The 18,142-nt window shown below is 42.9% G+C and overlaps 10 protein-coding genes across 10 annotated transcripts; 7 read left to right on the top strand and 3 right to left on the bottom strand.

The window, feature by feature from the left end:
- Window positions 1–55: 55 nt before the first annotated feature.
- SAMD00019534_013920 (hypothetical protein) lies at window positions 56–3,174 on the top strand (the record flags this gene model as incomplete). Its single annotated transcript, XM_012903359.1, has 5 exons — window positions 56–128; window positions 195–679; window positions 748–960; window positions 1,027–2,486; window positions 2,580–3,174. 5 exons carry the CDS (start codon window positions 56–58, stop codon window positions 3,172–3,174), a joined length of 2,826 nt encoding a protein of 941 aa, XP_012758813.1.
- A 766-nt stretch (window positions 3,175–3,940) lies between these two features.
- On the top strand, window positions 3,941–4,444 carry SAMD00019534_013910 (hypothetical protein; the record flags this gene model as incomplete). Its single annotated transcript, XM_012903358.1, has 1 exon — window positions 3,941–4,444. A coding segment is annotated over one exon (504 nt), but the record flags the coding sequence as incomplete, so codon positions are not given.
- Window positions 4,445–4,743: 299 nt separating this feature from the next.
- On the bottom strand, window positions 4,744–6,015 carry SAMD00019534_013900 (hypothetical protein; the record flags this gene model as incomplete). The annotated part of the gene is made up of 6 exons (XM_012903357.1): window positions 4,744–4,892; window positions 4,971–5,056; window positions 5,123–5,399; window positions 5,461–5,648; window positions 5,709–5,833; window positions 5,902–6,015. 6 exons carry the CDS (start codon window positions 6,013–6,015, stop codon window positions 4,744–4,746), a joined length of 939 nt encoding a protein of 312 aa, XP_012758811.1.
- A 250-nt stretch (window positions 6,016–6,265) lies between these two features.
- Window positions 6,266–7,394, top strand: SAMD00019534_013890 (hypothetical protein; the record flags this gene model as incomplete). Its single annotated transcript, XM_012903356.1, has 2 exons — window positions 6,266–6,942; window positions 7,028–7,394. 2 exons carry the CDS (start codon window positions 6,266–6,268, stop codon window positions 7,392–7,394), a joined length of 1,044 nt encoding a protein of 347 aa, XP_012758810.1.
- Window positions 7,395–8,146: 752 nt separating this feature from the next.
- Window positions 8,147–9,200, top strand: SAMD00019534_013880 (hypothetical protein; the record flags this gene model as incomplete). The annotated part of the gene is made up of 2 exons (XM_012903355.1): window positions 8,147–8,909; window positions 9,013–9,200. The coding sequence occupies 2 exons, from the start codon at window positions 8,147–8,149 to the stop codon at window positions 9,198–9,200; spliced, it is 951 nt and encodes a 316-aa protein (XP_012758809.1).
- A 125-nt stretch (window positions 9,201–9,325) lies between these two features.
- Window positions 9,326–11,034, top strand: SAMD00019534_013870 (hypothetical protein; the record flags this gene model as incomplete). Its single annotated transcript, XM_012903354.1, has 4 exons — window positions 9,326–10,121; window positions 10,189–10,650; window positions 10,737–10,883; window positions 10,958–11,034. Coding segments are annotated over 4 exons (1,482 nt in total), but the record flags the coding sequence as incomplete, so codon positions are not given.
- A 72-nt stretch (window positions 11,035–11,106) lies between these two features.
- Window positions 11,107–11,625, bottom strand: SAMD00019534_013860 (hypothetical protein; the record flags this gene model as incomplete). Its single annotated transcript, XM_012903353.1, has 1 exon — window positions 11,107–11,625. One exon carries the CDS (start codon window positions 11,623–11,625, stop codon window positions 11,107–11,109), a length of 519 nt encoding a protein of 172 aa, XP_012758807.1.
- A 790-nt stretch (window positions 11,626–12,415) lies between these two features.
- Window positions 12,416–14,206, bottom strand: SAMD00019534_013850 (hypothetical protein; the record flags this gene model as incomplete). The annotated part of the gene is made up of 2 exons (XM_012903352.1): window positions 12,416–14,092; window positions 14,180–14,206. 2 exons carry the CDS (start codon window positions 14,204–14,206, stop codon window positions 12,416–12,418), a joined length of 1,704 nt encoding a protein of 567 aa, XP_012758806.1.
- Window positions 14,207–14,626: 420 nt separating this feature from the next.
- On the top strand, window positions 14,627–15,670 carry SAMD00019534_013840 (hypothetical protein; the record flags this gene model as incomplete). Its single annotated transcript, XM_012903351.1, has 3 exons — window positions 14,627–15,171; window positions 15,234–15,563; window positions 15,631–15,670. 3 exons carry the CDS (start codon window positions 14,627–14,629, stop codon window positions 15,668–15,670), a joined length of 915 nt encoding a protein of 304 aa, XP_012758805.1.
- Window positions 15,671–16,241: 571 nt separating this feature from the next.
- Window positions 16,242–17,072, top strand: SAMD00019534_013830 (hypothetical protein; the record flags this gene model as incomplete). The annotated part of the gene is made up of 2 exons (XM_012903350.1): window positions 16,242–16,429; window positions 16,502–17,072. 2 exons carry the CDS (start codon window positions 16,242–16,244, stop codon window positions 17,070–17,072), a joined length of 759 nt encoding a protein of 252 aa, XP_012758804.1.
- Between the last annotated feature and the right edge of the window lie 1,070 nt (window positions 17,073–18,142).

Genomic DNA, 18,142 nt, shown 5'->3' with positions numbered 1-18,142 from the left:
TATCATTCATTCATACATTCGTTCGTTCATACATTCAATCAATCAATCAAATATTATGTCAGAACTTGATCAATTGGTTAACTTGTTAGCTAGCGCTAATAGCCCAAACACACAACAAAGAGATGAAGGTAGGTATCACTCATCACTCAATCACTCAATCATACTAATCATGTTGTTACCAACTAACTAATCAGCCACTAAAAAGGTATTGGCGTTTCTAAAGACTGACGAATCATTGGTAAAGATGATGAAGATCATAGAGGCATCGTCGGTGGATTTGAACGTTAGATTGCTCGCCGCCATCCAGTTCAAGAACCATGTAAAGGAGAATTGGAGGGACACAGACACCACCGAGAACCCAATCTCGCGCAAGGACAAGGACACCATCAAGCAGGTCATCATTTCATTGTTGATCACGCTGCCACCACTCTTACAGTCAATGATGATGGAGGCGCTCACCGTTATCGGTGACGCAGAGTTCCCCAACGACTGGCCCACGCTGCTGCCCGAGCTCATCACCAAGCTGCACAGCAACGACTACACAGTGGTGAATCCCGTACTCCAAACACTCAGCTCACTCTTCAAGCGCTACAAAGACACAACACCAACCAACGCCGTAATGCTCGAGCTCAAGTATATCCTCCTAATCTTCCCAACTCCATACCTTGAGTTGCTCCTGGTATGTTGTGTAACATTGAGTCCGAGTGATCAATCATACTAATCAATCAATCGTTCGGTCGACAACAGAAAACAGGCAATGTGATTAGAGAGACAAAGGATTTGACTGGAGATCAGTTGAAGCTATTGTTCACAGCAATCTTGTCGATGCTTGAGATATTCCATTCAATCAGCAACGTTGACATTGCAGAGTTCTTTGAGGACAACCTTGGCAACTTCACCAAAGAGTTCCAATTCTATCTCCAATACCAATCAAACTGTCCACAGTTGGTCGATTCAAAGGTATGTTCCCGTCTGGAGTAGTCTCGAGGAGACATGATCACTAACCATTCATTCAATCAATGGCAGAGTGATGAAGACCCATCATTGTTGAACTTGATTCATACAGAGATATGCGAGATTCTTAACTTGTACACTCAGCGATACGATGAGGTGTTCCTCAACTACCTCCAACCATTTGTTACAAGCGTCTGGAGTCTGTTGTCTCAGACGTCGAACGCTATCAAGAATGATCCGTTGATCTTTGCTTCATTGAAGTTCCTCAGCACAGTGAGCATGAGCATTCAGCACAACCTGTTCCAGCAAGAGGACACACTGAAACAGATATGTTCGTGCATCGTCACGCCAAACATCAAGCTGCGCGAGTCTGATCTGGAGCTCTACGAGGACAACGCTGCGGAATACATGCGACGTGATATCGAGGGCAGTGACAGCGACACTCGTCGTCGTGCCGCCATCGAGTTGGTCAAGGGCCTGCGCAAGTACTTTGAGACGCAGGTGACCCAGCTCATCTCTGTGGACATCAACCAGCTGCTGCAGCACTATCGTGCCAACCCACAGGAGAACTGGCTGTCCAAGGACAGCGCCATCTTCCTGGTGACTGCACTGGCCATCAAGACGGACAGTACCGCTGGCGTGCCCGTCGTCGAGTTCTTCAAGGCCGAGGTGGTGCCCGTGCTCCAGAACACCAAGGGCGTGCAACCAATCCTGGTCGCCGACTGTCTCAAGTTCATCACAATCTTCCGCCAGCAGTTGCCCGCCGAGATCTACCCCCAGTTGCTCCAGCTCTGTGTGCTGTGTCTGTCCAACCCAGACCACGTCATCCACACCTACGCCTCCACCTGCATCGACCGTCTGCTCACTGTCAAGGACAATGGTGTGCCCAGACTGTCGGCCGAGTTTATCCGCTCGGTGCTGGGCGATATCCTTCTGCCATTGGTCAACGTGTTCAGCTTCCCAAGCTCCAAGCAGAACGAGCGTACGATGCGCGCGATCGTTCGTATCGTCCTCATGATGATTGGCAAGGTGGACGTAGGCACGACCACTGAGCTGCTCGGCAAGTTCACTTCGATCCTCATGGCCGAGATTGACAACCCATCGAACCACTCATTCAACCATTACTGCTTCGAGGTCATTGGCTCACTGCTCAAGTCCTTTGCCGGCCAGCCCAACGTATTCCAGACGGTCATCCCACTGGTCAACGCCGTTCTGCAGAAGGACGTTCAGGAGTTTGCGCCATACACCTACCAGCTGCTGGCCATCCTTGTGGAGAATGCCGACGCTCAGTACCTCGCTCCATACAGATCCATGATACCAATACTCTACACACCAGCGCAGTGGATGCGTCAGGCAAACGTGCCAGCACTCGTCCGTCTCTTCCAGGCGTTCTTCAAGCGTGACGGAACATACATCGTACAGAACAACCACTTGGAGCCAATTCTCGGAGTATACAAGGTGCTTGTGGACTCTGCCACCAACGACCACGAGGGCTTCTACTTGCTCGAGTCAATAGTCGAGAATCTCGAATTGTAAGATAGTCGAACAACAACATCCAAGTCGTCAATGCCTGTCCCATACTAACAATCACTCCCTCACTCAATCAATCAATCATTTATTCAAAGTGCTCAATACCAAAAGTTTGTTCCATTGATATTCCAGGTCACTTTCCAGCGCATTGCAAGACACAAGACTGACAAGTTGTTGAGATGCTTCATTGTGTTCTTGGGAGTGTTCATCAACAAGATTGGCATTGCAGAGACAATCAATATCATCAACTCGGTGCGTGCCGGTCTGTGGGCAGACGTCATCACCAAGGTGTGGATGGTCATCTGTGGCAAGGTCTCCGGACCAATCGAGAAGAAGATCATCTCGGTGGGCATGACACACATGCTCTGCAGCAACGAGATGTTCTCGACGATGCCCGACTCCTGGGTCAACATTGCCCAGTGTCAGTACCAGGTGCTGACCAACGCCAACACCAGCAACGGAATCCAGTCGAGTGAGCCCAGCTACATTGATGCCGAGACACCCGATGGATACGTGCCCACATTCACACAGCTCCAATTCACCAAGAAGGAGGACACCGATCCAATCCCTCAAATCCCCGACGCTGCCATCTTCTTCCGTGAGAAGTTCCTGCCACTCTATGTTGCTAATCGTCAAGTGTTTGCTCCTCTCATGGAGAAGTGTCAAGACCTTCAGAGGCTCCTTCAGTAATATGTCCAGGTCTGCCCTGGATACTCACTCACATCATCACATCATCACCATCAATCATATTTCAGTGGACGTCCGAACGTCCTCAAATGTCGTCTATTGGTTTGGACCACCCTCCTCGCCATCATCACACACATCCTCCTTCCCTACCTTCCTTCTTTATTTCTTCCAGTAACATGCTAGTAATAAATGTCATCAATCAAACACTTTAGTTCAGTTAACTCGTTCGTTTGTTCTTTCGTTCGTTTCTCAAGTATGAGCGATCACTAACATAGACACACCCCACCCCAGGGTATGGTTCCACATGTGACCAATGTCATCTATCTGATTGAATGATTGAGTGTAGCCATCTTACCTCTCGTTCGTAAAACAAAATAGATATTATAAAACTGCAAAGACGATTCCAATTGATTTCTGAACTTGTAAAGTTGATGATTTATTAGTAGACTGTGATGAGGAAAAGGGGGTCTTGGACCTACTTCGTAGTGAGAAAAGGGGCCAATTAGGTGTGAGGTCACATGATCAAACGACGTCGACCGTGATCAAACGGATATTTGTAATTTCCCCCCCTTGGTCCATTAATCTCAGACGACCCTCCTTGGATATTGAGGTGTGGACCATGTGATGGGTTGTTGGTTAACACCGAATACGAAGATAGATCTTTACTTCACCGGTGACAGCTGAATGATTCATAAATAAGCACGGTCATCATTAGTTGATCATTCATTCAAACATCAAATATAAACATATACTTACACTTACACATACACATAAAATGGAACCAATCACTACTCCTACTACCGCCACCGTAAAGCCAAACATCATCCTGGTCCATGGATCATGGGGTGAGGGCTCAATCTGGAGCAAGGTCACTTTGGGACTGCTCGCCAAGGGATACAATGTCCGTGCCGTTCAGAACCTCGCCACATCACTCACTGATGATATTGAGCGTGTGAACCAATTGGTTGCCTCACTCGATGGTCCAAGCATCCTGGTCGGTCACTCATACGGTGGTATGATCATCACTGGCGCTGGCAACTCTGACAAGGTCATCGGTCTCGTCTATATCGCCGCATTCGTTCCAGATCAGGGAGAGTCTCTGATGACTCTCGGTGCCATGAAGGACCCAGCCCCCGGCCTCGGCTTCATCGTCCCAGATGCCAGCGGATTCACCACCTACGCCATCTCTGCATTCCGTGAGAACATGTGTCCAGACATTGACGAGTGTCTCGCCACTGCCATGGCCCACGCACAGAAGCCCACCAAACTTTAAGTGTTTCTCCGAGCCCTCTGGCGTGCCAGCCTGGAAGACCAAGCCATCCTGGTACCAGATCTCTGCCAACGATCGCATGATCAACCCAGACCTCCAGACCCTCATGGCTGGCCGTATCTCCACCAAGAAGACCATCACCCTCGCTTCCAGTCACTGCAGCAACATCTCGCATGCCTGTGATGTCACTAATTTCATCGCTGAGGCTGCCCATCATCACTGTTAATAAAACCGACCGACCGATACTATCAATCAATCAATCCATATGATGCGTTTGTGTAAAGTACTGTGAATATCATGATTTAGTTACTGTTGATCAGTTGTTGTTCCAACGACAGGTAGTAGTTGATGTGATCTGGATCAATGAGTTTAAGCTTGTCAATCAATGGACGAAGTTCAGTGGCATCACATCCAAGGTCCAACTTCAATGTCAGTAATGTATAGATTGGCCCTTTTATGTTGAATGGATGTGTAAGTAACCCTGGTGCTGGGATGACCATGTTGTCAATGATTGATGGTATACACATACATTTACAATCTGGCTCAATCTCAATCAGTTCGTTAATGGCCTCAACCTCTGCGTTGAACACTTCTTTGTAATCGCATCCTGGAATACTGTTGGGTGATTGTTGGTCGTGGTCAGTCCATGTGCCACCTGACAGTTTGATTGATCTAACTTACGCTTTCATGGTTCCAACCAGCCATTTGTGATAGATCCAAGAGCTCTGATCCTTTGGCTCAGTGAAGACTGCATTCCTAACCAGTTCAAACTCCTCCTTGAGCTTCTCGAATAGTTGTTGTGGCTCAGTGTTCATCAATGGTATCAAAGCAGATCGCTGATGCCATGCTGAGTAGTTTGAGAAGTTCTGCTCAATCTTTGTTGTAGTATATGCGTACTCCTTCTCCAATGGCAGGCCTGATTTCTCGCCCACGAATCGTCTATAACTCCAACAATGGACTAGATCATGGATGAATGAGTGAGTTTGTGTCAGATGAGCATGATCAATCAATCAACTTACAGTTTCTCAAGTCCAAGTCCAACAACTTGCTGCATAGCTTTAGCTCACGCTCCCAATCACACTTGTCCTGTCGCACAGAGATCCACTTCCTATGATACCATACCCAGTAACTCTTTGTGAATCTCTGAATGCATTCCTCAATGAACTTCATCTCTGCTGCGTACAATGTCTGCATGTCTTCATTGGGTCTGTGTACATGTGTCAGTCTTTATCACTATCTGCCCTTATCATTGACTCTACCAACATACTTGACAGTTGCAAAGTAAACAAGTGTATCTCTTCTATAGTTCCAAACGGTGTAGTACTCTGGATTGATCTCCAATACCTTCTTTGTCACCTGAAGACTTGTATCATTGTATTCATTCAGTTCTCTCTATGTATAGAGTTATAGTCAGTCATTCATTCAATCATTCAATCATTCAATCAATCAACCAAACATACATGCTTTGTATATGTATCAACAATAGCCCTGTACTCTGCAATCTTTATCAACTCCTTCTCTTTCAAAGCTCGTGCTTTCTCCTCTGTTGTCTTAACCTTTAATACACCATGCATATTGTTATCTTATATCTCTATCTCTATCTATCTCTATCTATATCTATCATGCAAATGAATGAATATGAATGAGTGAATGAAGGATGAATGAGTGAGGTCCAGATGTGTCTGTTCAAACTTTTTGATTCGATGAAGTTGAAGAGTGAGCATCACATTCTCTTATCATTCAATCTCATTATCTGTCTCAATCAATCAGATATTGTATATATGTACTTGTCGATAAGTACAACATAAAAAGTTAGATATTATAATGCAACAACAGCAACAACAAGGTGAGAATGTGATCATATCAGCATATCCACCTCCACCTCCATTCTACAAGTTGTACTTGAACTATCAACATCAACATCAACAATCACAACAACAACAACAGTCATCATCAGCAACATCAACACCAGGTCTAAACCCTATATCACTCAATAGCAATAGCAATAACAATGATAAACAACTATTCACTCCACCTGCATCAAAGTCCCCAACTTTGGCGGCCACAACAACAACAACAACTACAACATCAACTACAAGTCCTACGAATGTTACAAAGACCTTGCAACCTCTGCCACCACCACTGCCGCCTAAACAAGGCTCTACATACTCAATGTTTGGACAACCTTATGCCACGACTGATGTGTTGCCAAGTTTGAGCGAGCAGGGTGTTCAGCAGTTGTATCCAGACGACTCCATCTCCCCAATCAAAGAGCTAAAGAAACTGAACCGTTCAATACTATTCAACTATCTTCAGTTGCTCGAGACACTTGTCGAGAATCCCCAAGAGTACAAGAAGAAAGTGGATGACATATCATTGCTATTCATCAACTTCCACCATCTACTAAACAGCTATCGACCACATCAAGCTCGCGAGACCCTCATCTCAATAATGAGTGAACAACTCAAACAAAAGAGAGAGTCAATATCCAAGATCAACAGGTATGTATATGTACTCAGTACTCATTCATTCATGTTCATTCGTTCGTCCTGGCTAACGATCGATCAATCAATCAATCAATCATAGTACACTGGAATCATGTAAAGTTATATTCAATCAATCATTACAGTCGATCAATACGGAGGAGATTGAAAGGTTACGACAGAGACTTCAACAGGATGTTCAACAACTTCAACATAATACTACTTCACCATCATTACCATCTTCATCATCATCATCAACTACAACTACAACAACAACAACCACAACAACAAGTACATCAGCATTCAAACAATTACCATTGACACCTAAATCACCGATTATACTTAACTCAATGTCGTCATCGTCTGTACCAGCTGGACAATCCCAATCAAACAAGGTCAATTGGAAAGAGGAGTACCTAAGTTATCTCTCAAACATTCCAAAAGATCATCAAGACGACTTGAATGAATGAATTAATAAATGAGTTCACAAGCTGGGCCAAGAGCATTCATTCATATTTAAATAATAATTGATGGAGACAGATAATAATAATATTAATACAATTATAACAACAACTTCAACTACAACTACAACATGTAAAGTGCACAACAGGAGGTCAGAGTTGATATGCTTCAATTGTAGTATGTTGTTATGTCCTTTATGTTTGAGTAGAGTACATAATGGACATAGCATTGAACATATAGATAATATTAAACAGAGTATAGATGATAGAGAGAAAGAGAGTAATAGTAACCAGTCATCATCATCATTATGGTGTACACCGAGGTTGGACCATCTATGGAAGACACTTCAACTTTGTGCTGCATCATATCAAGCATTGCAACAGACACATTCATCAGTCACCAGTCACTTTGAACAATTGATCAAGGTGATCATCGCTCAAGAGCACAAGGTCAAGACACCTATCAATGCTCAGATGTTATACATTCAATCAACGATCAACAACATCATCAATGAGATCAATCACATCATATAGTCAACAACTAACATGTTCCTCGTCCTCAAACAGACAACAACATTATCAACAACAACAACCAAGTTGATGATGATAATGCAACAACAAAGTTGATTGATTCGATCACATCATGCAAGTCAATTGATGAGTTTATCAACAAGATCAACTACATTCAATCACAATCACAATCACAATCACATGATGATCATGATCACCTTGATCATGGTATTCAAACATCAGATGAACTGATGTCAATGATCGTTCGTCACAATCAACATGCTCAACAAGTACCGTATGATGATGCTTCATTGAGGCGACTTAAAGATCATGTCGTCGAGATCAATGTCAACAAGTTGAAGGACACCAAGAGACAGATTGAATCATGCTTCAATATCATCAAATCAATTAAGTCGAAGTTCTCCACCGCCGCCGACACCGAGTTTGATGGGCTCATTCTGTCGTTGAATGCGGACCGTTTCTCATTGTTCGAACTGGAGACGCGCATATGGACATCGGACGACAATTTCAAAGGTTCATTCAATCGTTTGTTCCGCTTTGTCACCTGCTCAGTGGTCTACGCACTTGGCAATATCTATGTGTTTGGCGGCGGGCGCAATGAGAACAATGCCAACCCTCAAGTAAATACGTGGTCTCGATGCTCGCTGACAGAGAGGCGAATCTTCAGCGCACCCATGAAGGACGTCGATTGTGTACAACATCTGTCCGCGTGTTACGATGGCAAAAAGTACATCTACATCGTCGGAGGCCAGAACATCAAAGAGAAGGATCTGAAAGGTGTGTACCGCTTCGACGTGGAAACGGAGCAGTTTGAGAGATATGGCGAGCTTTCGTCGCGACTGTCCAACGCCAGCACACACATTGACAGCTACTCCAACTCAATCATTATCGTTGGAGGGGACTACAAGCATTGCGTCAAAACATTCAATGTGCTCACGCGAATAACCGACGTCCTCCTGATGTTTGACAATATCGGATTAGACTCGACCACAGGTCAGTTGCTACGATGGCCAAGACAACCTCTACGTTCTGTTCATCGATGTCGGCACATTCATTCGATACACACTGTCATCTGGCGAGAACCACATACTCAAAGACTGTCCGTACCTCACTGATGAACTACACAATCTAATCTACTTTGATAATTCATTTGGCATTATGTTCATTGGTGGACAAGGCAGGAACTATCTATACTCCATACAACACGATCAATGGACATTGATCCAAGATAATGATCAGGTCAGAGACCGCGCTGATCTTGGCGCGTGCTTAATACGTGACTGATTGATTGGTCCCATAAATTTCAAACTTATAAGTTTGTGTGTGAGTGCGTCCTTTGATCTTCATTCATTCATTCATTCAATCACATTCAGTATTCGTACATATATATTAAAAAGATAAAGATAAAGATGGATAATTTAGGAGGAGGTACATTATCAAGTACAATAGTATTTGATGATAATGTTAAACAATTTGAAAGAGTTAATACAACTTTATTTGAACAGTTTAGTAGGATGCCGCTGCAGTTGTTGATTGAGTGCTTGGTGGCTGCAGGAACAGTAGACAATCAAATGGCCAATACAATGAATATACATGAAGCAGTATCAAATCTATTGGATCATATTAGAGAGATGGGTATTGAGTGCGTTGTTGGACGTCTGAGCGCAGACGTTGTCAACGAGACATGCTCACTACTATCATTGCCCGCTGCCAACTCTGACTCGAACGACGAAGGCATTGCACAACTCGAGCTGACAATGAAGTCCGATTCATTGCCAACATTCTTCAGAAGCCTCACTCCACACATGCTCAATCTCTTTTGTCAATGCCTAGGCATTCAGCCCTCGAAGCTCATACCGGCTCAGATCGAGGTACCTGCTGCACCAGCAACCACTGGTGACGCCAACAACAAGAAGAAGACAACCAACGAGTTTGACACGATGGTCACCTCAACGCCAAGCATCAGCGTTATTGACAATGCAACAGTCATCACAACATACATGTCGAAGTCAACGACGCACAGGTATACGGCAGGCAGTCGCAACACAACCACATTGGCCAACGACAGTCTTGTTGAGGACAAGCACTTTCGTTCAGTCATCCGTACACTAGTTGAAGAGGTCATACTATCTGGTCTCGAGAACATCCTATACATTCAATCACAAGACACTCTAGAGAGGTTGTACAAGGCATTGAATATCAATGGTATGGTATCATGCACAATCAATCAAAGACTACTTTACTCACTCCATCCACGAATCATTCCTCTCAGAGACAATGCCAACTAGACTTAAAGATATTCTCACAAAGATTGTCACCAGGATGTTCAGTCCATTGTCATCGCCTCCAGCACGTCGAGCAAAGAGGATGGCGTCTGGACCACCAAGACCAAATGTCTCTTCAAAGGCAGCAGCAGCTGCAACGACGGCGGACATTCCAACGACACCTTTGCCCAGTGTGTCACGACCGACCTATCCCCAGACACCCGGTGAGTTTTCTTCAAGTGAGATTGACTCGTCGTCATCGTCAGGAGTGAGCATTGGTGGCACTCGCAGTGCCTCCAAGAAGAAGAAGGATTCAACAACAAGGAGGATCAGGAGTAGTGTTGGACTGCGAAGTGATGTCACCAACACCGACGATGAGGACAAAGAGATTGACAGGCCAGCCGACAGAGAAACACAAGAGTTTATACATGAAGGTCTAACCAAAGATGAGTTGGTAAACAAATTTTTAGGTAAGACATCCAATCATTCAATCAACCAAATGGAACCATTCCAATCACTCACCAATCAATCAATCAATCACATTCATTTACTTTAGCCAAGGACATGCGAAGTTGGTTACAATCCAAGAACATCAAGTACAAGTCAGGTGATTTGAAACCAGAACTAGCTAGGAGGATAGTCAATTACTTCTCAGGTGAGAAGGCATCAGAGACAGAAGAGAGTGGTACTGAGTCCATACAAGGTATGTTGTTATTGATACCAATGCACTATCAACACAATCTAACACAATCTACGCGATCCATGATGTACAAGCAGACAAGAAAAGGAAGAAGACAGAGTCGAGCACACAAGTACAAAAGAAGACAAAGACCTCTTCCACTTCTACCCATGAGTAGAACATGGATGTGGAACGAATGGACTGTGCAACAAATAGAAAAGAGAGACTTTAAAATATATTATAGTGATCATGTCATAGGTACATGTGAAAGATCAATGCAGAGTCCATCGACAACACCAACACAATGAATGATGATGTTGAGGCCATTGGGACCTGTTAGTGGAATCTGACGCCAGGATACATTTGGGAACTGTTCATTGCGGTTGTTTGGCCTTGTGGAAGTGGACACTGAACACAGCGGACATTGGCACAGGTATGGATTGTTGACAGAGACGACTGGATTGAGACCGTTGAAGTACTCATGGTCCCAAGTTGACTCAAGTCTTTCTTTCCTCTTCAACAATCCAATCTTCAATCTAAGGTTCTCAGTACTGTTGTCTGGATCATCTATGATCTGATTACTTGGAGGTAATGTATTGATATGATGACCGATTTGTTCCAAAGTATTCTCAGACATTTGATTATTGACTTGTTGTTGGATGTTATCAGGTATAATACCATCTGGTGTGCGGTAATAGATGTTTGCGGTAAGACCATCTTCAACACCATCAAATAATATTCCAGATTCCAGACCTCCTTCGATCATTTGACACATCTTTAAATGTCTTTCTTGAAATGTCTCTATATAATTTCTAATATCAACTACAAAGACAGCCTTCAATTCTGATCGGGACATCAAGGCGGAATCGGGTTTGCTAATAATAATCAATCAATAATCAGCCTTAGGGTTCGGAAAGAATGAATACCATACCATATATATTGATGTCTATGATGATGGCAATACTGAGAGATATTGAATGAGTATTGAGGTCTAATATTAACTGAATATTCTTTTGAACTCCCTTTATGATCCTTCCGATATTGATCAATTTGGTAGATAAATTCTGTACTTTGTCCTCCACATCTTTGTGAAAGATCTTTAATAGATATATAAAATTCTAGAGTATCCATATTCATATCGACCTCAATATGATTATGATTATTGATTCTTAGGAATTCTTGTAGTGGATCATTATTAGAATATGTTAATAATGGAGTTATGTTAATTGTAGTTGATACTGGAATATTGATATATCCAAGTTCAAAATTTATTGAACTAATATTTAATTGATGGTTCAGAGAAAGGAAGTTGGAATATGTTTCAATTGGTATGTTATTGTTGTTAAGCCATTTTGGTAGAGTAAGTGTATAAATTGTTACATGTCGATCCATTATTATTAATAAATTGATTATCAAAATATTCTTAGCTCTCTTGGACCAATTAATAAATTTATAACTTAAAGTATATAAATAAAAATAATAATCCTGATTTATTCATTGGTGCCCTGATTGCAACCCAATAATCCGATCGGATTATTAATTCTTATAATGATTTATTATAAAGACATTCTTAGTTTGAATAACCATTGACTCAGTGATGCTCGTAGATTGCTTTCCAAGTTCTTCTTGTCTGTGTTGCTAACGTTGAGTGATGTAAGTGCCAATGTCATTGTGTTGCATAGTTCGGTGACGTTGAGTAGTGCGCCATCCAAGGTTTCCTTGGAAGATGGTACAGCTGTATCTCTTAATGCAATCAGATTGGTGCGATGCTCGTCATTGTACTGCACAGTGAATGCCCGATGGTCTGCCTTTGATGCGGCTAATGCACCACTTGAACACTCCAACAATCTCTGAGCGTGATACAGGTGTTTGTAGATGACTGACTGTTCGATGTTCTTGTTGTTCATCAATCCCTTGACCTTGGCCAGCTGTCCTTGAGCCACACCCCAACAATGATGAGTGTAGTTGCTGGTAAGATAGTTGATATTGAGTGACTTTAGACTCAACCAGGCATCGCTCTCCAATGTGTCTTTGTGATTGTCGCCAGAGTAGAAGCACTCGACAGCTCTATGATTGCCTTGACACAGCATTGATACAAAGCAGGCCACTTCAAAGAGTTGAACGCCATTGACATAGGTATCTCGTTGTCCAGCAGTGGCAGTGGCGGGTGTAGTGTCAGCTTGGGTATCCTGTACCAATTGAGTGGTCTTGTCCAATCTTGTTGGGTTGGTCGACAGTGAGAGGATGTTGTCTGTTGGTGCAACAAACACTACGATCCAGTCCTCCTTGGAATCATCCCTGGCCAAGTTATGCAGATGGCTACCTGATCGTCCAACATAAATGATTGTTGAGCCACCGAATCCATTGTTCTCCAGTATATCCTTTGCCTCCAGGATCACACTATTGAGCACTGATGATGGTAAAGAAGGGAGGGCCAGCTGCTCTTGACTGAATGATGGCCGATCCTCTGGCTTCATATCCATGATAGCCATTCTCCTGCTTTCAATCAGCCATTCACTAAGTCGTTCAGTGTCGCCCATCAATGGGATACCCTTGGGGTTGGACTCCTTGGCCAGCTTAACCTTCTCCTCGACCTCCTTGAACAATGCGTCGACGTCTGAGTGCACTTGCTTCTCCTCGAGCATACCACGTCTGATGTTCATGATGTACTCGCGATGCTCGCCGGTGAGATAGACCATGGGATCGCCGCCATCCAGCATGCGCAGGGTCTCATGCAGCAGTCGCACTGTATGATATAGCTTCTTGCTTGGCAGATGATTGTTGCTGAGTCCAATGTCCTTGTTGTGGCCGGCGTCGCGGTCGGCAGCAGCACGCTTAGCATCGCCCAGTTGTGCCTTGCTGTAGCTGACGTAGTGGTGGATCACTTGTTGGCTGACAAAGCTGTGGCGCATGGCACGCAGCTTCAGCCACTCTTCCGACATGTAGCAGTTGCGCTCGGTGAACAGTGGCTCGATCAGCTTGGGGTTGCCCTTAAGCAGAAGTTGGGCGAATCTCTCCATCTCGTACATTACAAAATCGACTGGTTCATGGCCGTCGATCAAAGGTGCCTGTGTCACTGCATTCGATAATATCTGTTCTGCATTCAATGCGTATACACCAAAGTAATCACAATCACTTGTTTCTACACTCAAATTGAAGCTATGACTTCCTACCATGCAAAAGAACACCAATCTAGCATTCAACTTTCTATCCTCCAATATCTTGTTACCAAACTATCATTGATTGATTGATTGATTGATTGAATGAATGAGTGAGTGATTGAATGAGTGATTGAGTGTTCACTTTGTCAATGTTCTTACATTCTTAAATTCTAATGAATTGTCCATTATTGTTATGTATCTGTTATCTGTTATTAACTGTATCTATTTGAGATACTTGATCTAAATTTAGTGAATGATATTTATTTGTTTGAAGTTTTTTGTGGTTTCTGGATTCTTTCAACTTCAAATTCTTGCAAAATTGTCACTTTTGAACAACTTTGATTCATTTCACTCAACATAACACAACTCAATCAAAGAGATAATTAATAGTAATAATAATAATGAATTATATTCATTTTAATTATGCAAGAAGATACTTGTTCGATACATAAAGGGAAGAAGAGATGGTTCTTATGTTTAGATTGTAGAGTTGTTATTTGTACATTATGTTGTGAATCGTCATCATCGGATCATTACACTCATGATGTTGAAACAGTTGCCAATATAGAGTTGATGTTGAATGATAAAAGTTACAACTCAGTAACAATGTCTAGATTGACATTGTTATGGGATATACTTGGTGATGTACATCACACTCTACCTGCCATATCACTGTTCAATACAGTGATGTCTGAACCAATCAAACGACAACGCCAGAAGTACATCGATCAATTGAAGAATGGAATTGTCAAAGATCAAGTATTTAGGAGTATTTGCAACAAAGAGATACCAGCATACCATCCACATGTCAATGCACTTGTTAGTGCATCACTGACCAAAGATCAGAGGGAATCACTGGCCACATTGCACGCCAATAACATCCTCTTCACCTTTACTCACTATCTACAGTACAAGTGTCTTTACATCAATGCTGTACATGTATCCAACTCTATTCATCAAGACATCTCAATGATTATAGGCGATGACCTGCTGGACTTGGAGATCATCAGACTTTTCCTCACATCAATCAACAACAATAATAACAACAACATCAACAACAACATTACCCTCCCACTGCTGCACCTTATTCTATCGATCAAGGACTTCTCAAAGCATTCATTGATCCTTGAGAACAGACGTCTGATCTTTGAGTATGTACTTTGGACTGGTTTGGACTGTTGCCTCAATACTAACATTCAACAAACAACTCAAGTTTCATTGTCTTGAAAGCAATCAGGGATGCGTTCAAAGTGGACTTTGATCTTTATCGAGAAATCAGCAAGATCAACAGGTTGTTGGACACCATCATCACAACAAATGATGATGATACTTTATATTTCTATCAAGAGATTGAGGCAATCTTCAAGGACAGGAGAGACACATGGTTTTGGTTCTGCCCAGAACATCATAAAGTCTACAGTTGTCAACAATATTTCAAGGCCACATCCCAACAAACAATGACTTTTGCCAACTCTACTACAACATGTTGTCTGAGCAAGCCAAAGGATATCTTATCAAACAGATGGGACACTCATTCCTCAATGTATGCTTGATCGATGGCTCATTCCCTCATTCACTCACTCACTCATCAATCAATCAATCATTAATAGTATTATTATGAACAAGAAGAGGATATCATCTCTAATCTAAATAAGACCAGGGAGTACGATCGCAACGCTCTCATCCCTCTTTTTGCGTTGATCAGCCTGTTGCCAACAATCTCGCCAACACTTCAGGCCATACTCAACACCTTGTCCGAGAGATTGCATCGTAGTGTTGACTATCTGGAGGATATCGAGTTCATTAGTCAGCCGTCATTGTCCAAGGGTTTGATTGAGGTGTACAAAGTGACACAGAACAAGGATCACTTGGAGACTGCATTGCTTTTATTGTTGTGCCTTGGCAATCCAACTACATCATTGACTACGACGATCAATCAAGAGGTGATAGATCACAACCCATCAGAACTCAAACAACTCATTGCCAACAATATGGACACAATATTCATGAGTCATGGAGGGATGAATATCCCATTGTTCATTCTCAACAAAATTTGTGATAGCCAGAGACGTGTAAATATCCCATTGATCATTGCATGTTGCCAACAAAACATACTTGGTGATCGACTTACAAGACGGATCCGAATCAAACTGTGCCAGTACATGCATAATCCAACAGTGGCACATATTCATTCACCACCGATGACGATGCTGATTTTTGGATGGAGTACCTCGATGTACCACACATTGCAATATCAATGTCCAAGCAAATCCCACTGGTTAAGATGGTCGGACACAGTCGTCCATTATTCAAGAAACTCAAACATCTCTATACAACACAACTCAGAAGCCGCGATCACCACTACAAACAGAAACATATAATCAAACATGCCGCGCGCCAAGATCAAGAGTATGAGGACCAGCTCAAACAGTTCAGATTGTTCAAGAAACAATCAATCATTCACTCAACACTACATGCCAGGAAGCATATTGAAGTCAACTGTCCCAGACTACCACAGCTGATCATCAACAAGATTGTAGCTTTGGCATTGAGGTATATCCCAAATTGGTCTCCTAAGTGGGTCTCTATCTTGGCAAGAGTGAGCACTCACTTCCACAAGGCATGCTCACTGGCACTCACACATCTCCCAATGCCGAGCATACATATCCGATCACCAGTGAAGCATATTGGTTCACAGTTCTGTCTTTTCAAGGACACACCTCTCCATCTCAAGGCAACGGAGATTGTGCACATTCCCGACAAGGACATAGCACGTTGCATTGATCGATTGGAGCAGCTTACAGTGCCATTCTATGTGAAATCACAGAGATTCATTCATATCAAAGCACCTCATCTCAAACATATCCGACTTGTTGAGAAACTTGGCTACAACGAAGATGAAGATACCCTAACATTGATATACAAGATCGAGGAAGAAGAACCATATCATGACAGTGCTAATGATGGGTATGGTGCATACAGGGATCATCTGGATATTTGTTGGATGAATCAGCCTCCTCACGATGCTGATATAGAATATGACGTTATCTAAAAGTTATACTTTGAGAAGTATCTCAAACACCATCCTGAAGTGGAGTCGTTAGAGGTAGTATCATCATCAACATCCACTCCTCTCAAGTACAGCACAACAACAGAGACACATCAAGGCGAAGCACCACCTTGTACTTTACAATCCGGTGGATTTAACATCATTGGAATCACCATCGACTGAACTGGCCATCATCAACAGTGTCAATCTCGATATGTCCAATTCATTCGAGGGCATTCATCTCATTCCCAATGCTTCAGAGGTCACTATCGCAGTCTATGATGAATCCATAGTCAATCAAAGACAATGTGAACAACTTCAACAATATTATCTCACACATCAGTCCAGAGCATACACACTGGTCATTGAAGCATCATATATCGAAGCAGTCGTCCCATTACTTCCACAATGTACAACGTCCATCACATCAATATCGATCATAATCACTGATTATAATCAGGTATTGAATTATGAAGTGGAAGGAGTACTTCAAGAGAGGATGTCAGTGTTGATTGATCAATTGCAGCAACCATCATTGTTTGACAAAGTATCATCGATCAATATATATATTGGGGACTGCCAATGGGATTTCGAGAAAGTTCCTCCCATCTGTATATATTCCATTTATCGTCCACAATAATAAAAGATTGGTTGATTGATTGATGGAATAAATTTGGATGGTTGGTTACAAATGAGAAATTGCCACTCGATCAATCAATCAATCAACTACCATCTCGTGGACGTTWATTGGAGAACRATGAATCGATTGCTACTCTCTATAAAGATATATATTGTGTTGGAGGAGTGCTGCTGCCCAAAGATATTGCATGCGATTTGGAATCTCTCAGCTGGCATGTTCGCCAGCTCCAAAGTGWATCGCTTGCCRAGGGAGACTAGGTGCTTCAGGCAGAGATTTCTCTCGARCRGCTCTAAGAACACATTGCGATACTGCTCGGCAGTGTCGGYCTCAYCGAACCGTTTGACATAGACCMCATGATCCAACACGACTGTGATGAGTTGGACTGACGCGGGCAGCACAAGTCTGTCCTGTGTGTGGATAACTCATCGCCGCT

The sequence above is a fragment of the Acytostelium subglobosum genome (genome assembly GCF_000787575.1).
Source record: "Acytostelium subglobosum LB1 DNA, scaffold: scaffold2, whole genome shotgun sequence".
In the NCBI taxonomy this organism is placed as follows: domain Eukaryota; phylum Evosea; class Eumycetozoa; order Acytosteliales; family Acytosteliaceae; genus Acytostelium; species Acytostelium subglobosum.
Note: the sequence above shows the minus strand (reverse complement) of the source record. Positions and strands in the feature narration are given on the sequence as shown.